The sequence below is a fragment of the Plecotus auritus genome (genome assembly GCF_963455305.1).
Source record: "Plecotus auritus genome assembly, chromosome: 5".
In the NCBI taxonomy this organism is placed as follows: domain Eukaryota; kingdom Metazoa; phylum Chordata; class Mammalia; order Chiroptera; family Vespertilionidae; genus Plecotus; species Plecotus auritus.
In genome coordinates this window covers 65,478,008-65,497,052 of record NC_137776.1, presented here as the reverse complement: position 1 = coordinate 65,497,052, position 19,045 = coordinate 65,478,008, and the positions used below count along the sequence as shown (strand labels likewise).

The 19,045-nt window shown below is 41.3% G+C and overlaps 1 protein-coding gene across 6 annotated transcripts in view; it reads right to left on the bottom strand.

Moving 5' to 3' along the window:
- Positions 1-2,652: 2,652 nt before the first annotated feature.
- CACNB4 (calcium voltage-gated channel auxiliary subunit beta 4) overlaps positions 2,653-19,045 on the bottom strand; it is a 243,023-nt gene continuing 226,630 nt past the window's right edge. For 4 of the 6 annotated variants that reach the window (XM_080668463.1, XM_080668464.1, XM_080668466.1 and 1 more), the window contains 2 exons: positions 6,061-6,246; positions 2,653-3,348 (listed from right to left, as the gene is read on the bottom strand). In XM_080668463.1, the coding sequence (XP_080524589.1) occupies positions 3,088-3,348; positions 6,061-6,246 (447 nt within the window). In that variant the 3' untranslated portion in view covers positions 2,653-3,087. The remainder of the gene's footprint in view (positions 3,349-6,060; positions 6,247-19,045) is intronic. The other 2 variants (XM_080668467.1, XM_080668468.1) reach the window with 1 other exon arrangement.

Here is a 19,045-nt window from a genome sequence, read left to right as displayed (position 1 = left end):
ATTCTGAAATTACATATACCAAAATCACAGAATATGTGGTTTATACTACAAGTTAAAACAGCCTCAAAACATTATAAGACTTCTTTCTCCTGCTTATCATTTTCTATTTTCAAATGAAATCAGTTAAAAACAAAGTACTTGTAGAGTATGTATTTTCCAAAGGTGCTTGATGTGCTTGGCAAAAATAAAACTTTTCATTTAGCATATATCTGTATTTTAGTATCATTTACACAATAAAGACTAAGGCTTAAAAAAAAAAAAGGAAAATGCATCTCTTATTCATTGGGAGAAGATAAACATTACAAAAGGAATGGGGGGAAATAGGCCATAGCAAAGTAAAATTTTAAATATATCCATCAAGAAAATATACATTATACCCTTTCCAAGATGGTTAGCTTTTGAGTAAGAATGCAAAGCAAAACACATATGGACACTTTATGGTAAGTGACATCTTGGTTTGTGCAGATTTTGAATGGACCTCTCTCTTTATCAGCATGACATGGAAGACTTAGAAACAGGGCTTTGAGAGGCCTTTAAAAACAAGTGATTTTTAAAAGTTTAAAAAATATGAAAATCTTGCTGACTAGGAAATATATGTAAATAGTGTTACAGCTACCTGCCGTAAAATGTAAATATTTTAAAGTAGTTAAATGACCGGATTGCTAATGCTACTACAGAAAAAGCTGAACAGCTGTCTAGTCTAAATTCATACACCTTGGTGCACTCTTTGCAATTAAATACTGTAATGCACACAAACAAGAAACCAGTAAAGCATCTAGAAAAACGTTTTGGCTAATGTTTTCTTTCTCATGCAAATATGTGCTGTACATGTAATAAGTATATTTTTGTTTACCAGAAAATGCTCTTCTGTGCTCTAACAAAGTATTCAGTAATGGCAGGTTATAGGTTTACTAAAGTGCATAATGGATACAGCTCTTTTAAATGTCTTAACTGAAAGTTCTGTAAGCTTCACTGGATGACAAAAGAACCTCATAAGCCAGTAACACATATTAACTTTTAGAATTTACTGAGCCCATACTTTTAGTTGTATCAAATATTTGAGATAACTTACACAATTATAGGCATCCTCATTATCAGCTAAACATAATGCAGTATGCACAGTGAACATGAGGGGAGGGAATGTGGGAGGTCATAATGGGGTTTAACATATGTATAATTAATTAATCAAGAATATGAAACTTATTTTCATGGCCAGGAAATTTATTTAACTGGTGCATGCTTTGAGAGCCTAAATATTGAAAGGCTTCGTGGAGGGAATAAGATAATAGAAAATGAATTATTATTGTTTCCAAAAAATAGGTTTTATGACATGTACCAGTACAAAACGATTTTTATGCATGGTCCAATTGGGGCTCTAGAAAAATGCATGCATTGTAGACTTTTAGAAACAAGAGCCTTTTCCTAAAGACATTTACGTATTGTATAAAATGGTCAATTTCAATAATTTCTTGGATCATAGTGAATCTAAGTCTTCCTTAAAAATATAAGATAGAAGGTCACCAATTCCAAAATTATAGCCACTGGAAAAACTGTGAAGACTTAATATGTGAAGAAGAGTGTTGATTAGAAATAAGGCCGCTCAATCTCCAAATTCTTTATAATCCTTTGCAATAAAAATGCTGTAAGTTTAGTGAACAAATATGTTCTGAATGAGTTTCTTTTCATTGCAAGCTTTTACATCAGCTGTGGGCAAACTACGGCCCGCGGGCCGAATCCGGCTGTTCTATCCGGTTCTCTTGCTCTCCCCTCCGCTCCTTTACTTTGAATTTATATTAGTTCACACAAACACTCCATCCATGCTTTTGTTCCGGCCCTCCGGTCCAGTTTAAGAACCCATTGTGGCCCTCGAGTCAAAAAGTTTGCCCACCCCTGTTTTACATTCATCACTGTTTTTCACATTTTCAATTAATTGTTTTGTACAAACCCATCTTTCAATATCAAAATTGAATGTGTCTATATAAAAGTAACATCCTTAGAATAATTATAAAGAATTTGGTGAAGGGCTAGAGCATTCAGATATTCAAAGACAGAGGCTGAGTGAGGCAATGAAAAATATTCAGTTGTGCCTAGTGGGAAATACTGAACCCGTGTTTGTGAAGTGGATGGAAAAATTCCCACCTGGAGGTGTTTAGCTTTGCACTCAGGAGGATCTGTGCCCATCCTTTCTCCCTGACTTCAGATCCAGGATGTATGTAGTTGTGCTCAGATTTATTAAAGGGAAACACCCATTTTCCATTTCACATAACCTGCTATGATTGGGCTTCCCTTTTCTCTCTCACTGCAAAAGAAATTTTGAGATTTTTTTTTCCAACTTCAAATGAAGTAACAGTAGTGACTAAACTAAAAGCAAAACACTTTGAAACAACAGCTGTGCCAGGAAAGAAATAAAAAATATTAAAATATGAGACTATTGTATAATTTCTGTATTAATTTGAGATTCTTTTGGCACTATCAATATATTTGGTAAGTTTGAAAAGCCATTTTGGAAACATTAATGTATATTAAAATGTGTATACATTCCAACTTTAAGTGTAAATTTAGCTTCCAGCAAATAAATACCATAGCTGGTTTTGGCTTCTATTGGTATTTTGATTTCCTCATTAATCAGGTATTTTTTTCAGATTTTTTTTTAATGGATCGCCACATGCTCAAGTAGACTTTCTAGTCGATTCACCCAAATTCCAACAGGAATTGGTTTATAAATTGGTTCCAACTGGAACTGGTCATTTGGAATTTCCAGCATGGGAAATTATTTTATATGTGCCTTGATAAGTACCCTAAATTACAAATTGATGTGTCTACTAGTAAATCTAATGAAGAAAACAAAGGTACTGTTATGTAAATGTTGCACTTAAAAATATCTATATGATTGGGCATCTAATATCCATCTAGACTTAAGGGCATGATGTACTTTTTTTTTTGCCCCTTATTTAGCATCAAATGACAGCAGCCCATAAACACAGTAAATACTGTGCTGTACTTGCCAAGTTAAGATGATTGGTTTATCCTAGCCGTGCTATGGCAAATTGTCAACAGATGAATTTTTTTTGTTTGCTTCTTGCAGACTCAAAGCCTATGTCGGGAGTCATGGCTATATCCCCCAGGTGATCCTCGGTTCCTATGGGGTTTGTAACTGTCCTGGTATGAGTCAGGGTAATCTTCTTCCACAAGAGGATAATGATCTCGGCTATGCTGGGAACTGGAAGACAAGCGATTCCTGCTCTTCCGAGCCCTTTCATTGTGATAATTTTCATCAGAGGTCATTAGACTTCGTCTTTCAATGGGAGAGTTCTCTGTAGAATGGTTGCTGTGCCTCACACGCTGACTCTAAAAATATCAGATAGTTCATTGATTAAATAAGGTCAGCCACACAGTGGTCGGCAAACTCATTAGTCAACAGAGCCAAATATCAACAGTACAACGACTGAAATTTCTTTTGAGAGCCAAATTTTTTTAACTTCTTTTAACACCACTTCTTCAAAATAGACTCGCCCAGGCCATGGTATTTTGTGGAAGAGCCACACTCAAGGGGCCAAAGAGCCGCATGTGGCTCGTGAGCCACAGTTTGCCGACCACGGACCTAGAACACGTAAATGTATGTACAAACAGTAGGATCTATACAATAAGATGCCAGATATCTGACTTAATGAAGAATTTTGATGCACAAATGGTCTGCTCAAAATATCTCATTTTATTTATTTGGGACATATCATGCAAAGATGTCAAAGTGCTGATAGTTTATGAATTTAAATATATAATGCTGCATGATTATGCTTCCTATTAAAATATAGAATTGAAAGTTAACTGTTGAATGGAACTCAATATATTTAGGGAGGCCTAACAACTCCAATTCTGTTGTAAAAATGAGGATTATTTTACTATTGGGAAATAAAGTTCAGAATAGCATGATTAGTGCTCATAAAATAATGCATTTGTTTCTGTGCCCTACATAAAGGTAATATTCTTTCTGAAGGAGTATACAACAATTATGTAGCCAACTAATTGATACATTTACAAATCTTGCTTCCTCAACTGAAATGTCATGTAAAACTATCTTCAGATAAAAACTAAATCCCTCTAACATCATTAATTGAAATTATCTACAGACATTTATTTAATGGCTCAGAAAATGTTATTCAACATTTTTCTTCAAATCATAGGAAAACACGTATCATAGTTGTGAGTACCTGCTTAGGTGGGTCACCTCAGTTAAGAAACAGGATCGTGATAAAACCAAAGACCCAGATACGTTTCCTCTAAAAGACACTCACCTTCACACAGAAGGAAACTCACTCAACAGTCACAGCCTGTGCCTTTAATCTCAGCCAGGGGTCTAGCAATTAAATGCCATGGTTACTAGGAGAAATAGGCCACCAGATAAAGGGCACCGCATTAACTCAAGTGAAACTGGGAGAACCACTCTAGGTGGATTTCTTAGAGATGAGAATCAAGAGTGCTGTCTTTATAGATAAAGTGCAACATTTCATTTCTATGGACATCACAGAAGCATATTGCTTCATGCATCCACTTCTCATTTCACAATGTACAATTTGGAGCCAACCCAAATTAGTCAGTGGAAATGCCACACTCAGATAAGCACACAGGCAGTGAAACAAAGCAAGAAATAGTCCTGGTGAATACATATATACTGTATACAGAATATATGTATATTTTATAGTAGTACATTTCCCATGTTCGTGTCCGGCCTCAAAAGCTATTCATTTGTATGGCAGTTTTTCTGCTTACAAAGATGCAATTTTGTAGCAAAGCAATACCGTTATAATAGCACTTCAGAGAGTGCCATTTATCTCAGAGTTAATGCTACACGATCTTCAATTATGACTTCATTATAACCCATTATTACAGAACTAGTCACGATGCAAGAGGGCTCAATTGACTACCTGTTCCTCAGTCAGCTGGGGCTTTGGCCACATTCCAGCAGCTGCTTGATAAATGGTAAATAATAATTGATGTAGAAAGGCAGGATTCACTTTGTATCATTACCCTCTGGCTCCCACATCTAGCTCTGTGCGCAGCACCAGAACATGGGGGAGAGAGAGAACTTGTGCTCGTCCCCAGCTTCCCTCAAGGACACTTGTCATAGCCACTGACCAAGGTGGGCCCCACATACCCCCAAGAAAATCTGTCCCTGTTTCCAAACAGAGAAGTTCTACTTGTGTGCACAATCTAATGACTGGGCAAGCCAGAGGACCCCACCACCCATGGCACAGGATTTGTTAAGAGCAGTCAGAAGGTCCATCTGTCCCCAAATCTTTGACTTAGCTTACTACTGTACAATCCTTAAGAAGTGACATGGAGAAATAACGCACAGCTGCATGGAGTAGGTGTTAAATTTCCTGGCAGAGTCTGGGCATAGAGGGATTAAGTTACCTAAGTGAAGGCCATTATAAATGAACAGAGAGCAAAGTTCTAAAGAGAGGGCCACTTTCTGGGTCACTTTGTCTGGGATAGATCATCCTACCTAATAAAGAGGGAATATGCTAATTGACCATCACACCCTCACAAAGATGGCAGTGCCCACAGCCAATAAGGAGGAAATATGCTAATTGACTGCCATGCCCTCAAAGATAGCAGTGCCCACAGCCACAAGATGGTGGCAACGCCGGGGCACCTGCCTCTGGTTTCCCCAGTCCCCTCAGCCCCCCAGCTGCCCAGGGCCAGCCCGAGGCGCAGGTAACCAGGGCCGCCTGAGGCTTGCGCTGCCAGCAGTGGCAGCAGCACAGGTGTGATGGGGGCGTCGCCTTCCCCTGATTGCCAGGTCTCCTCCCGCCCCTGAAGGCTCCCGGACTGTGAGAGGGGGCAGGCTGGGTTGAGGGACACCCCCCCCCCTCCAGTGCATGAATTTTCATGCACCGGGCCTCTAGTGATTAAATAATAGTTGAGATTTTTTTTTATATAATGCCCACACATAGTTCCCTCTTCAGATTAAGGACAATCTCAGTTTCCATCCCAATCAAGTTCCCTATAGAATCTTAATCAAAGTTGGGTTGTAAAAGCACGAGTGGAAAGTGACAATACCTGTAACCCAGAAATTGCTGTGGGATATGGTGAGAGTGCTGTGGAGCCCAAATTCCTTCCAAGCAGTGGGGTCATAGGGGTGCTACTGGTTGTGTGGGTAGCACGCCAGTATGCCTCCAGGTACTCTCCCAGGTGTTCACACGCATCCTCCAGCTGGTTTTCATCCAATATAACATCAAACATTTCCTGCAAGAGGAATCCATTTCATTTATACTTCATGCTTTAGGCAATGAAACCTAAAATTCTACTCAATGCAGATCACAGCATTCCTAATATCCAGCAGCAAATATCAGATCTGAGGGGCGGTGCTGGCAGTTTCTAAAGTTAAAGTTGAGTGAAGAACTGCATAGGTAACCAGGTGCAAACTTGGACATTGACATAAAAATGGGAGTGCTCACTAAATATTTACAGTTTTAATTATTTAGAAGAAAAAGATGAGGTAAGCATACAGGGGTTATAAGTAGAATATAGTGAAAAGATAATGTATTCCCATCTGTATCCATATCTTCCTATACAGTTGAGTTAAACTTAGTTCAGAATATGAAAGAAGCAATTAATGCTACTGAAAAAGGAGTTCTAAAAATGTTTTGTACAATGGCCATGTCATTGGAATAAATGTTTCATCTCCCCAAGTAACTACTAGTATGTTGAAGGGAATAACATTTACTTAGATAATTTTCAGAATGTTGGTGAAAATGATGTTATCCGTCTCATGATAAAACAATATGAAAAGAAGATTTAGGATTAATACAAAAAAATCACATCACAGTGATTTCTGCTAACAGAAGATCATTGTGTGAAATTGTTTTAAAGAAGACAAAAACAAGGAATATTTCATTGTGGGAGGGGAGGGGTGTCACACAAGAAGTATGTGGTGTCCACGTTTCAGGCCATAACAACTTCATCTGGCCTATAATCAAGAAGCATTCTTCTTCCCCAAGGAGCAGAGTGGCCCCTCTGTCACTGCAGTGTGATCGGGAACACAGACAGAATATACCCAGGACACAGGTTCCCTGGACGGACAGTCAGAAAACCATGGCAGAGAGAAAGGCCATTTCATAGGTAAGGGAAAGCATACACCAGCCACCAACAGCTTGATCTGCACCTTCTCTCTCCCACCACCTCCTCCACCACCCACTTGCTTTTATTAGCTCTTTTTGACAAAACAAGAACCTTTCAGAGAATGAATCAAACAGGGTTACTGCCATCAGCACTAATACTGCGGCTGGATTTCAGGTTAATGGCAACTGGATGACTTTGAGTTTGTGGTGAGTCAACTGACTCACTCATTAGTGTGAGGGCTTCTTGAAGCAGAAGTCACCATGGAAACGATCTCTCCCCCAACACTTACTATTTGAATGTTTTCATCATATTATTCTTTACTGAACATTTTGACCCTGAATAAGAGGACTTCAATCCAAATCAACTGGTGTTTGAGAAGATTTAGCCAATTTAACTCACGTGGAAACCTTTCCCTCCAAGAACATTTATTAGTAGATTTATTAGTGGTTTTCTGCATGTTTTATTAATTTATCAAATATTTACTCAGTACTATTTTGTTCGAGGCATTGTGGGTATACAGTGGCAAAGAAAACAGATAATATCCTTATGCTCAAGAAACATACAGTCTGGTGGGAGAGACAAGTATTAAAGTCCTTGAGAGTCTATGTCATTCTGGGACTTTAAGTTGAACAATCAAGAGACTGAGTCAGTTAATGTTTGGAGCTGCAGCTTAAAGTTCTGGATTTGGAAGGAGGCCCAAAGAGGCGTGTGAAAGTTGAACTGATGAGGGAGGGGAAATTATGAGTAAGCCAAAGAATTCTATCTGTAAAAGTAAGAGGAATAACACAGATAAAGAGAAACAAAGACACAATGGGAGAAAGAAACCATATGGCCCATGAGAAACTGGGAAAACAGCTAGTTGCTGTAGTTGCATGAATGTATATCTCTTCACTAAATCCCCTTTTCCACGAAAGTAACTTAAGAGAGTTTCTGTCTCTTGCAATTAAAAACCCCTCCCCCATTAATGTAGTTTCAACAATTACTTTACAAATACAGAATATGAGAAGTGTCCATATTGATTAACACATATTTTGTATGTTACATATATTATATACTGTATTTTTACAATAAAGTAAGCTAGAGAAAAGAAAAAAAAAAGAAGTGTCCATAATGCTCTGATAGAAACGTTGCACTTTGTGATAGCATAGCAGTGCGACCTTGAGTAGGACAAGAACCTCCCTACCCCAAAGAGCACGCACAGACTCAGACTGAGACAGATGGCATAGGAAGAAGAGGAAACTGGCCACCACGGGGACAAAGGACCACTCTGTCAGCCACTCCAGATTAAAGCTTGTAGCAAATTCTAGACTGTATGTTGTTTGGCGTCAGCTATTCATATACTTTTATTTACGTCAACTGTATAATTCAAATACATAGGCCTTACTCTATAATGTGGGTTTTCCCCAATGTGTAGTCGCAATAAGTCATTTTCTTGCTTTCATAAAGTTCCAAGTTGAAGAACCCTCCAGGGACACCTGAACTGGGCCTGGACTATCACAGCCAGGATTACAAAGCCCACAGAGAGCAAAGGTAGGTAAGCAGCACCTATTACAGAATGTTATTTGAATGAGGCTTATATCTACTTGACTGTCCCACACATTACATCGTCGTGGCTGCAGGTACAATTAAACATACACTTAATTACAAGTCATTTTAATACATAGAATTTGTCTACATCAGCACATGAATGCTTGTTTGAGACAATCATTTCTAGGAAACTATGCTAAAAAAGACAGCTATAGGATGCAAGATGAATTGAAACTAATTTCAGGTTTTCAAAAGTACAGAGGAAAGCAAATTTCAGCTTCTGCATGAAATACTGACATGTGACTTATTTTCAACAAAGAAAAATTTTACAGGCTATATATCTGTGACAATTTTTCTTTTGAATTGTTTAGGAAAATGATTAGACCAGTGTTAGAAAGTGAGAATAATAGGAAAAAAAATTGAATTATACATGAAATTCAAAGAGAAGCAGCCCAATGAATTATGCGAACCAGTTTTGCCTATTTTTTCATAAATGTAAAGGTTCAAGTCTAGTTAGCTCCTTACTGTGCAGTAGTGAGGCCTCCAGCGTGGGATATGGATTCAGAGAGCTGCCTACTCAGCAGAAGAGGGTGTGAGTAATGTGACAGTCACGGGCCATGAATAGTTACCCACTCTGTGATGTCATGCCATCGGTGACTGCCCGAGATAAGGGTAATGCTGGGCTGTTTTCAAAGCACTACTGCAGCAAACACCTTTGACATCCAACGACAGTGATACTGTCATAATTAAACTAGTCCTATATAATAAAAGGCTGATATGCAAATCGACCAAATGGCGGAACAACTGACCACCAGGGGGCAGACGCTCAATGCAGGAGCCGCCCCCTGGTGGTCAGTGCGCTCCCACATGGGGAGTGCCACCCAGCCAGAAGCCCCGAACTGGGCTCACAGCTGGCGAGCACAGTGGTGGTGGTGGTGGGAGCCTCTTCCGCCTCTGCAGCAGCGCTAAGGATGTCTGACTGACGGCTTAGGCCTGCTCCCTCCGTCAGTCAGACATCCCCCAAGGGCTCCCAGACTGCGAGAGGGCACAGGCCAGGCTGAGGGACCTCCCACCACCACCACCCAGTGCACGAGTTTCGTGCACCAGGCCTCTAGTTATTAATAACAGGGAAGGCCAAATATTACAGGCATGTCATTTGGGCAGCTTCATCAGGAAGTTAAAGCTTTATTTACACTTTCCAGTGAGCCACTAATCTATTCCCCGCAGATCGCTGGGGGAAGGGACAGGACAAGGGGGAGACAGACGCATGCCCAGTAAAGTTGGGGGGATGAGCAAAGGTGCTTGCTGTCAGTCACACCTGAAAGAGGTCATGGTCCAGAATGGGTGTGAAATTTGGGATATTTAAGCCCCTAAACAAAGGACTTCTCTCTTTTGTTGGTCTTGTGTTCTCAGTTGACTCCTGGCTTGTGGGGCTCTGGCATTCTCCCGTGTGGCCCACGGCCATGTAGATCCCCACTCACAATGGACTAATGAATGTAACTAGCCTGATGCTGAACTGGACCTGACTACACACAGAATGGAAACTCTGGACAGTGGCTTTGTTTTCAGCTTACTAAAACCCCAGCTACACTTCTTCCAGGGCTGGAGTAAGGGAAATGGAACTTGGGAAGCACAGAGATGTAATTCCACAAATAAAAACCACCCATCCTCCTGTGGGAGTCTCAGAAAATTCTTTTTCTCGAGATATCATTAGGACTCCACCCCCAGCACTCAGTGGGGAGAGGGATACATCAACTTCCCCAATAACAATAGGACATTTCCTTCAGCTGAAATGGACAGAAATAACGTGGCCACTGAAGTTCATAAGAAGTGAACAAAGGAGTTGAAACAAACCATTAAAAAATCAACCCTTTTCTGGATAAGCTCTTTCAGAAAAATTAAAAACTAAAGCTTTATAAGTGACAAGAGTGAAAAACATGCCTTTAGCTCATCCAGTGGTTCAGAGAACAAAAATGGTAGGAAAGAAGGAATGGGAACGACTGAAGCTGAATAAAGTGGGAATGAAGATCTGCAATGTCTTTTTATAAAAACTGTAAGTACTTAATGACCTTTCCACCTTTCTACTCACAGAGCATCACAAACCTTCCTAGGGAGGGCACCTGAAGTATGGCAGCCAACCGTCTTCTTTGCTTGGGAATGAGTGATCCTTGGGACTATCAATGCCCAAAGCTGGAAAATCTGGGAAGAACTGCAATGGTGGGTCATCCGAGTTTTTACAGAAGACAGAACACTTTTTAGGTCCTATATTGAGGACTGGAGCAGGTTCCACTTATTTCTTTCACATTCTTTTGGGAGGGAAGATATAGAGAGGGAGTGGGCAAGTCTTTATAACTATGAAGCACATATATTTTTTAGCATAAAAGGGAGAATCTCATTAAGACTAACATAATTTCTAATATGTTTTATCTAGGAAATTGCTACTGAACATTTTAAATGAAAAGTTTATGAATCTTAGAAGTTACTTTTGCAGTTGAATTGTAACTTTTTAAAAAAAAGTTGGTGCCTTGCTGAATATTATCTAGTTAGGAGGTTAAATATATTCAAACTCTTCCATTATCTAAGCATTGCTTTACATTTATTTATTGTACATATGTAAAACCCCATGTGGGACAACTTTCCTATTTCTAAGTGGAGAAAGAGAGAATAGGGATGAGAATACATTTATTTCTTTGCTATTGAAATATAAAGATCCTGAAACTGCTGCCACCATTGAGAGAAAAAAAAAGACTGCCAAATATCATTCAGTAAAATGAAATGGCTGAATGGTCAACATGTAATGCTGATTACAAAATAGCCAACCAGTGTTTCTTTCATATCAAAACTACATTCTTTTTTTAAAATATATTTTTATTGATTTCAGAGAGGAAGGGAGAGGGGAGGGATAGAAACATCAATGATGAGGGAGAATCATTGATTGGCTGCCTCCTGCATGCCCCCCACTGGGGATCAAGCCCACAACCCAGGCATGTGCCCTTGACCAGAATCGAACCCAGGACCCTTCAGTCCGCAGGCTGACGCTCTACCCACTGAGCAAAACCAGCTAGGGCTCAAAACTACATTCTTTATATTACTAATGCTTTTTAAGTCCTGAGTCAACTAGTAATAGGAAACTGGACTGTGAGTTAAAGGGATTTTCCAAGGTTACAGGGGTGGGAACCTTTTTTCTGCTGAGGGCCATTTGGATATTTATAACATCATTCACGAGCCATACAAAATTATCAACTTAAAAATTAGCCTGCTATATTTGGTCAAACATTTAATTAACTTACCCCCAATGCCTTGGCAGTGCCAGAGCAAATGATTTTGAGGGCCTTATAGGGCCCACAGGCCGGATGTTCCCCACCTCTGGAGGAGGTCTACCAATATTATGGGGCTCTAGCAGTTTCCACTTCAATGAGCTAAATTGGGAAGACAATCAGGATTCTTGCCACTATTTGCTGGGGAAAACATGAGGCAAAGAACATTAGTGACCTTGAGCCCTTCTAGCTTCTCTCTTCAATAATCTGTGACATTCATTATGTACCCAAGCACATTTCCTCATCACACTGCGCCATTCTGTCCATCCTTATCCTTCAAAGATTATAACAAGCCCAACCAGTGTTATCGTCTGCAGAAAAGGCATCCAATGTTTTTAAGTTCATATTAATCCAATGCTGTAAGTCGGCACTGGTGGGAGTGAGCTATCCCTAACTCCATACACCCAAGTTGGGTGGCTGAGTCCTGGCAGCAAGCGCAGTCTCCTCTGGACCGAGAGAAACAAGATCCCACGTGGCCTTGTTTCTGAAGGAAACATCTGAAACCAATTACTCTCTTTTTCAAAGGCAGTTAAAGGTTAAACTACGAACATCCAGAGGCTCCGTAATAATGAACACACCAGTGGGGAAGGCACTTCAAATAGATGGGTGAGTCCATACGGTTCTAAATAATTTAAGTAAAATGACTATAAGAGGGCCATGGAAAATGACTACTATGATAGGAATACGATCAAGGATACTGGGCACTATCATTCACTTCGGAGTTCTTATGTTTAATAGAATAAATCTGAGTCCATTCAGCAATGGAAAATAAAGGATGATAGATGAGAACTACTATGGTTGCTGTAATGTTAGAAGTTTGCAAGACTGTGGAGGAGATGAGCTCCCCTATGGCAGAGAGAGCGATCAATGTCATTTTACACGCACGAAAAAACATATAGCTCAAAGAGCCTGCGGGTCAGCTTCTGGTAACAAAAGCCAGCTTGTAACTAAGCAGGATTAAAGGATTACATTTCATTTATAGATTCAATTGTCTGCCTATCTGCTTTTCTCACCAGGCATTATGTAGCTCGCATAGTACTGAGGCAATCTGAACTTTGGCCTTCTTAAAATGTACTATTTTCAATTTATCTGAAAAGAAAATGGGTATAATACCTGGTAGAAGCCAAATGAAATCTAACATACAGTGTACAGATGTATATTATAAATGCAAATTCAGCTGGCTCATATAAAAAAGTCTATATGAAAGGGGCTGTGAGTCCTAATCCCATAGGCCCATTTCTGCCTGCATCCCACCTTTTCTTCTGTGAATCCAGAATGGGCATAAAGGAAAGTCCCCCCTCTTCCAGAGAAGAACTGTTCAGGAGCCCATCCTTCCACCTCGTCTTTCTGTCTGTGACAGATCAAAAATGGCCACTAATATTTTTACACTTTCCATGTCGAGATGGACAGTGTGTCCCCTCTCCTTGAACCTGGGCAGCCTCTGTGACTCCTAGCAGAAACCCATGGAAGCGATGCTGTGTCAGTATCTAAACCCGGTATCTGAACTTGAGATAGCGGAATACTTGCTCTTGGAGCCCTGGGAGCTGCCATGTATGAAGCGCATATCCCTGTTGAGGAGAGCCCACGGAAAGTTCCTAAAACCACACAGAGAGGGAGAGGAGCTGGCTGGGCCCAGCCCTCCAGTCATCCCTGCTAAGGGACCAGGTTAGCTGTACAGCTGAATCCCACCAACTCACCTGGTGCTTGGTTGAAATCACTAAGTTTTGGGGTAGATTTTTGCACAGTAATAGAAAACTAGAACAGCCATAGCTAAAACTAGAACTAATAAATAACCAGTTGTTTGGACAGAAACAGATAACTAGGACTTTGTCCTAGATGGAACAAGGGTGGCAACTTTTTGGGCTGATTACATGGAGCCTGCCTTCTGCTCCTATAAACCGAGTTTGACCAGAACATTCCGATTCCTTTACACATGGCCCACGCGGCTTTCCTGCTACAGAGGCAGAGTTGAGTAGTATGGCGAAGAAGACCAAATGGCCCACAAAGCCTAAAATACTTACTCTGTGACGATTTACTGAAAAAGTTTTAGAAGAAGCCTTGCCCAGGAAACAGGGGAAGCAAGTTTGCCACCCCAAAATACGCCTTTTTGGGATATTATTTTAAGCTAGTTATTTTTAAGACACTAAATCCTTAAACTGCCCCTTAACTGCCTAAAAGGAATTTAGATAGAAGACCAGCTCCAGGAAGGCAAGTATCATCACAGATAACTGTAGTTTAACATAAATCAGGTGAGAGGGACAGGGAGGAACCCTGCAAGGCCCATTTGATCCAAGTCCTCTCTGTCCCATTGTTAAAGATGCTCCAGCAAAAATTTATTTACCAAACATTTGCTTCTCCATCTTCATATGAAGTCCCAAACCACATCCACCACTCCCCCCTACCCCTAATAAGACACAAGTATTTCCTCTAGTAATTATTAGGAATAAATGTTAAACTAATTCTCAAAGAAAGATCAAATTAGTAAAAAAACAAGTTCAATTCACCTACATGAATCTCAAGGAATAACTTACTGAGAATTCTTATAACATTATTACCCCAAACTTGTACATATATTAATCTAACCCAGTGGTTCTCAATCTGGAGTGACTTTTTCCCTCTAGGGGGCATTTGTCACACTTGAGGGTTGCTAATGGTCAGAAATGCCAAGGAACATCTCACAACACACAGGACTGCCAACAAAAAATTATCCAGCCTAAAATATTAATAGTGCTGAGGTGGAGGAACCCTGATCTAAATCACTCTCTAATCCATGAGATGTATCACCTACCAAATTGTTTGCCAAGAGTTGACTTAACAAACTGTAATCTTATCAGTCTATATACTCTTTGAAGGCAAGAACATGCCATTGTATCCCTCACACCTTGTAAAGTACCAACCTAATGCTTAACTAAGGTTTGCTGAATGTATTTTAATTCTTGCCAAGAGGGTTAACTGCAGTTGAGCCACATCAAACTGAGATGACTAAGTATTTGGAGTCTGTGTGGTTTAACTACATGTAGACATGGATATCATGTCCTCAGACATGCCCACATGGTTGTTACTATTGAAACTAGCTGGTTATTAATATTAATGATAGGAAGAAAACAAAGGGAAGGCCAGACATTCATGGTCATCCAGGCAGCTTTACCAGGAAGCTGCAACTTTACTCTCCCCAGGGCACCACCAGTCCATTCCTTGCAGACCACTGGGGGAAAGACTGGACAAAGGGGAAGATGGGTGCATGGGCAGTGAAGTCGGGGTGATGTAGGGAAGGTACTTGCCTGTCTGTCTAACCTGAAAACAAAGATAATTGGCTAGAGGGGGTAGGACCACTGCAAGCCTGAGAAATCTTAGAAGGTTAAAATCGGCATGTAGACAAAGGAATTCTCTCTCTCTTGTTCCTCTGGCTTTGCTCCTGCTTTCTTGCACTCACCCATGTTTCCCACATAGCCATGTAGCCCTAGAAGCTGCATGGCCCACAGCCATGTGCACCCCACACGTAATGGATTATAGCTGGAAACACAAGCTGAGCTAGCCTGATGCTGGACTGGACTGTGCAAATATGGAGTAGACATTCTGGGCAATGGCTATAATCCTAGCTCTGCTAAGGACACAGCTGGACTTATTCCTTGATGGGACAGAGGGAGAGGGGACCTTGGAAACTCAGGAGTCTGTCCCACGCAAATAAATATTATTTATTCTCCCATGCGAGTCTCAGAAAATTCCTTTTCTCATAACATTGCAAGAAGCCTACTGTACTGCCACCAGCAACAGGTTGGGGCATGGAGAGCTCCCCGCCAATACCACGTGACTGTAGAAATTTCTGATCTGAATGATGCTCTGAACCAATGAAGATATCATCTGACTTGATGTATCTTATACTCTCCTCTTCCCTGGGCTCCAGAGCCCACATGGGTTCAATAATATCTCTATGCTGGTCACTTTCAAAAGTAGAATCAGAGTCTTAGAGTCAAGCAGGAATCATAGATACAATATCTGTATCTTAGATAGCCTACCAGAGAGATTCCTTTCACACTATTTCTGACATCTGTTCACACAGCCCACTCCACCCTCACCCCAGAGATAAGGAGCTCACTACTTAGGAAGCCAGTCTATTGTTTCCAGTATTTGCATTTGGGTGGACTTGTGAAATGCCTTTCTCTTAGTGGGTCAAAGTGACCACTGCCAACTGAAATTAGACAGGCCTAACTGCTCTCAAGTCCACTCAGACCTGCTCCTGGAAACTCCCACTGATCTCAGCACCACCCCCGGGCCTCGCAGAACCAGCCTCCCTCACAGTGTGGAGCTTTCTACATTTGTGAAGATAGACATGGCAAACAAGTTTTGAGATACTAATCTGTGTTTTTCCTTTTGTATTTTCTCCTGTTCTTGTCTACCATTCAAGCAGGTTGCAGGATCTGTTCTCCCTTGTCTGGCATGGGGTGGGGGTGGAAAGGATAGGGGTCATGGCAGGAAATTGCAAGCTCTCCATTTCCCTCTCCATCCCCCCCACCCCTGCTGGGTTTTGTTTCCCAAAAGCCTAAATGGGTTGGAGAGATTTTGCTAAGTACCTCTGGAAACAAAAGAAAGTGGGGGTGCTTTTAGTACAACCAAAGCAGAGAGGAAGTTCCTTTAATAGCAACAAGAGGGGAAGAGAGGAAGACACCTCCCCTCCCTCAGAGAGAGAGAAAAGGGAGCCCCTTGCCAGTGTCCCAGAGAGGAGGGGCTGTGTATCTCCCTGCCTTGCCAGAGATCCCCTGTTCCACATGAGGGCTGATGCAGCAGAGCATCCTTCCCTGAGGATCACATGCACCCGGTGAATAGTTTTCAAGTTTGGAATGCTCCCCCTCACTCCCTTCAACTTCCTCACCAACCCCACCCTTATGACTTGGGCTCTTTGTTCTGCTCTGGATTAGGGTGGCTTCAAGCATAGATAAATATCCTGCCTGCCCAGTGGGATAGGGTCAAAATAGAAAATGGCTGAGATGTCTCAAGGCTGCATCACAGTCTGAGGCTCCTACTCATTCTCCTTCCTTACCCCTCTCCCTTCCCAGGGCCAGACTATTTCTTGCATGTCCACGTTGGGGATCAGAGATTCAGCTACATCACACAGCTACGTGTAAAAGTAGAGTGGCATGGTGGACAGAAGTTAGAGTCAGACAGATCTAGGATTGGATCTTGAGGCACATTTACTAATTCCTGCCTCCAACAGGTTTCTTAACCAGGGACTGAGCTTTCTCCTGTAGAAAGTGAGGATAATGTCATTCACCAGGGCAGTCATAGAGGCACATGCTCAGATTTCCCTTTGAGTTGGAACCTGCCATGATGAGTGTAGGCAGCAGACAAACTTGGGTTGCTGCACCTTCAGCAACCACCACGGCATTCAAACTGAGGCCCTAGCTCCCCAGGCTGCTGCTGCCTGTCGATGCTGAAGCACATCAGGCGGACTAGAGCTGGGATATCTTCCCTAACATGAGACTCCTCTAACGGTCAACCTTTTCTCCGGGGATCCACATCTAGGTGACTGAGATGTCTCAAGGCTGCATCACAGTCTGAGGCTCCTACTCATTCTCCTTCCTTACCCTTCTCCCTTCCCAGGGCCAGACCTGAAGCAGGTCTGAAGGCTCTCCTTCTTGGTTCCCTTTAAACTCACATAGTCATTTTCTCAATCAATCTGCACTTCTAATTCCATTTAGGTCTCTGCCTCCCAGAAGACCCTAACTGATAAAATTATCCTCATAAGATTGTTCTAAAAGTTGGAAACAATAGCACAGTTCCTGGCTTTTGGTTGCTGATCAGTAAAGGTCAGCATCCTTCATCAGGGTAATGTATTCTTCTCTATTTGCTCAGTGCTTCAATCATATATTCCACTGTGTATGTGGGTTTCATCAGTAGACAGTGTGGTCACTTTCAAAAGTAGACAGAGAGGTGAAATGCACTCCAGACTCCAAGTTATCCAAATTAACATAGCACTCCAGACTCCAAGTTATCCAAATTATCTGCAGGCAGGTAACCAGGTGCGTGTTGCGTGTGCGTGTGTGTGTGTGTAGTTGGGTGGGGTTGTGAGGGGAGGAAATTGGTTTTGGAACCAGATAAATCATAAATCTAATCCTAATTTGCTGTGTGACCTTAGAGAATCATTTCACCTCTCTGTCTTCAGTTGCCTCACTTATATAATGGGGATAATACTGCTTATCTTACTAGGTAACTATGAGGATTAGAGATAATCTATTACTCTTATTGCATAAATATCATTAATACTCTTATTGTATAAATATCACTAAATATTTATTGTGGGCCTACTATGATAGGAGCTTGAGATACAATAGTAAACCAGGTGGGCACAGATCCTTACAGAGCTTGACAGGTTAGGCATGGCACAGCACAAGTGCATCCAGTAATTATAACAGAAACACTTAGATGGTGCTTATCATGTGCCAGACATGTTCTAAGAGTTTCACCACATACTCACTCATTGAGTTTTTACACAAACCCAATGAGGTAGGTACATGCTGAAGATTACATAATTAGGGATGTAATCCTAGTGTGGATTAGAGTGGACTTGAACTCAGGCAATCTGGCTCTAGAGTATTACTTTTTATTTTTAATCTTCACCCATGGACAGAGAGGGCAGAGAGGAAGGGGGAGAGAGAGAGAGAGAGAGAGAGACAAAGAGAGACAGAGAGAGACAGAGAGACATCAGTTGGCTGCGGGGATTGGACTTGCAACTCAGGTATGTGCCTCAATTGGGAATCAAACTGGCAACTGTTCTGTGCATGGGACAATGCTCAACCAACTGAGCCGTTTGGCCAGGCCATAGTCTGTGCGCTGTGAACATCTGAATTGAATTTTAAGCTTCTTCAGAGCATAAACAATCCTTACATGAGTATAAATCGAGTGAATCAAATCAGTAGGAAAAAGTTATTTCCTTTAGAGAAACACGGGCACAGAAATAGTAAGTCAGCTGGGCAGGTGTAGACACTGATCAACCACTGGTGACCCACATGATAGCTATCACCTCCCTCCACCCCCTCCCACCATTTGCTTGGCTTCCAACTCAGCAGCTGTTTCCTGGCAAT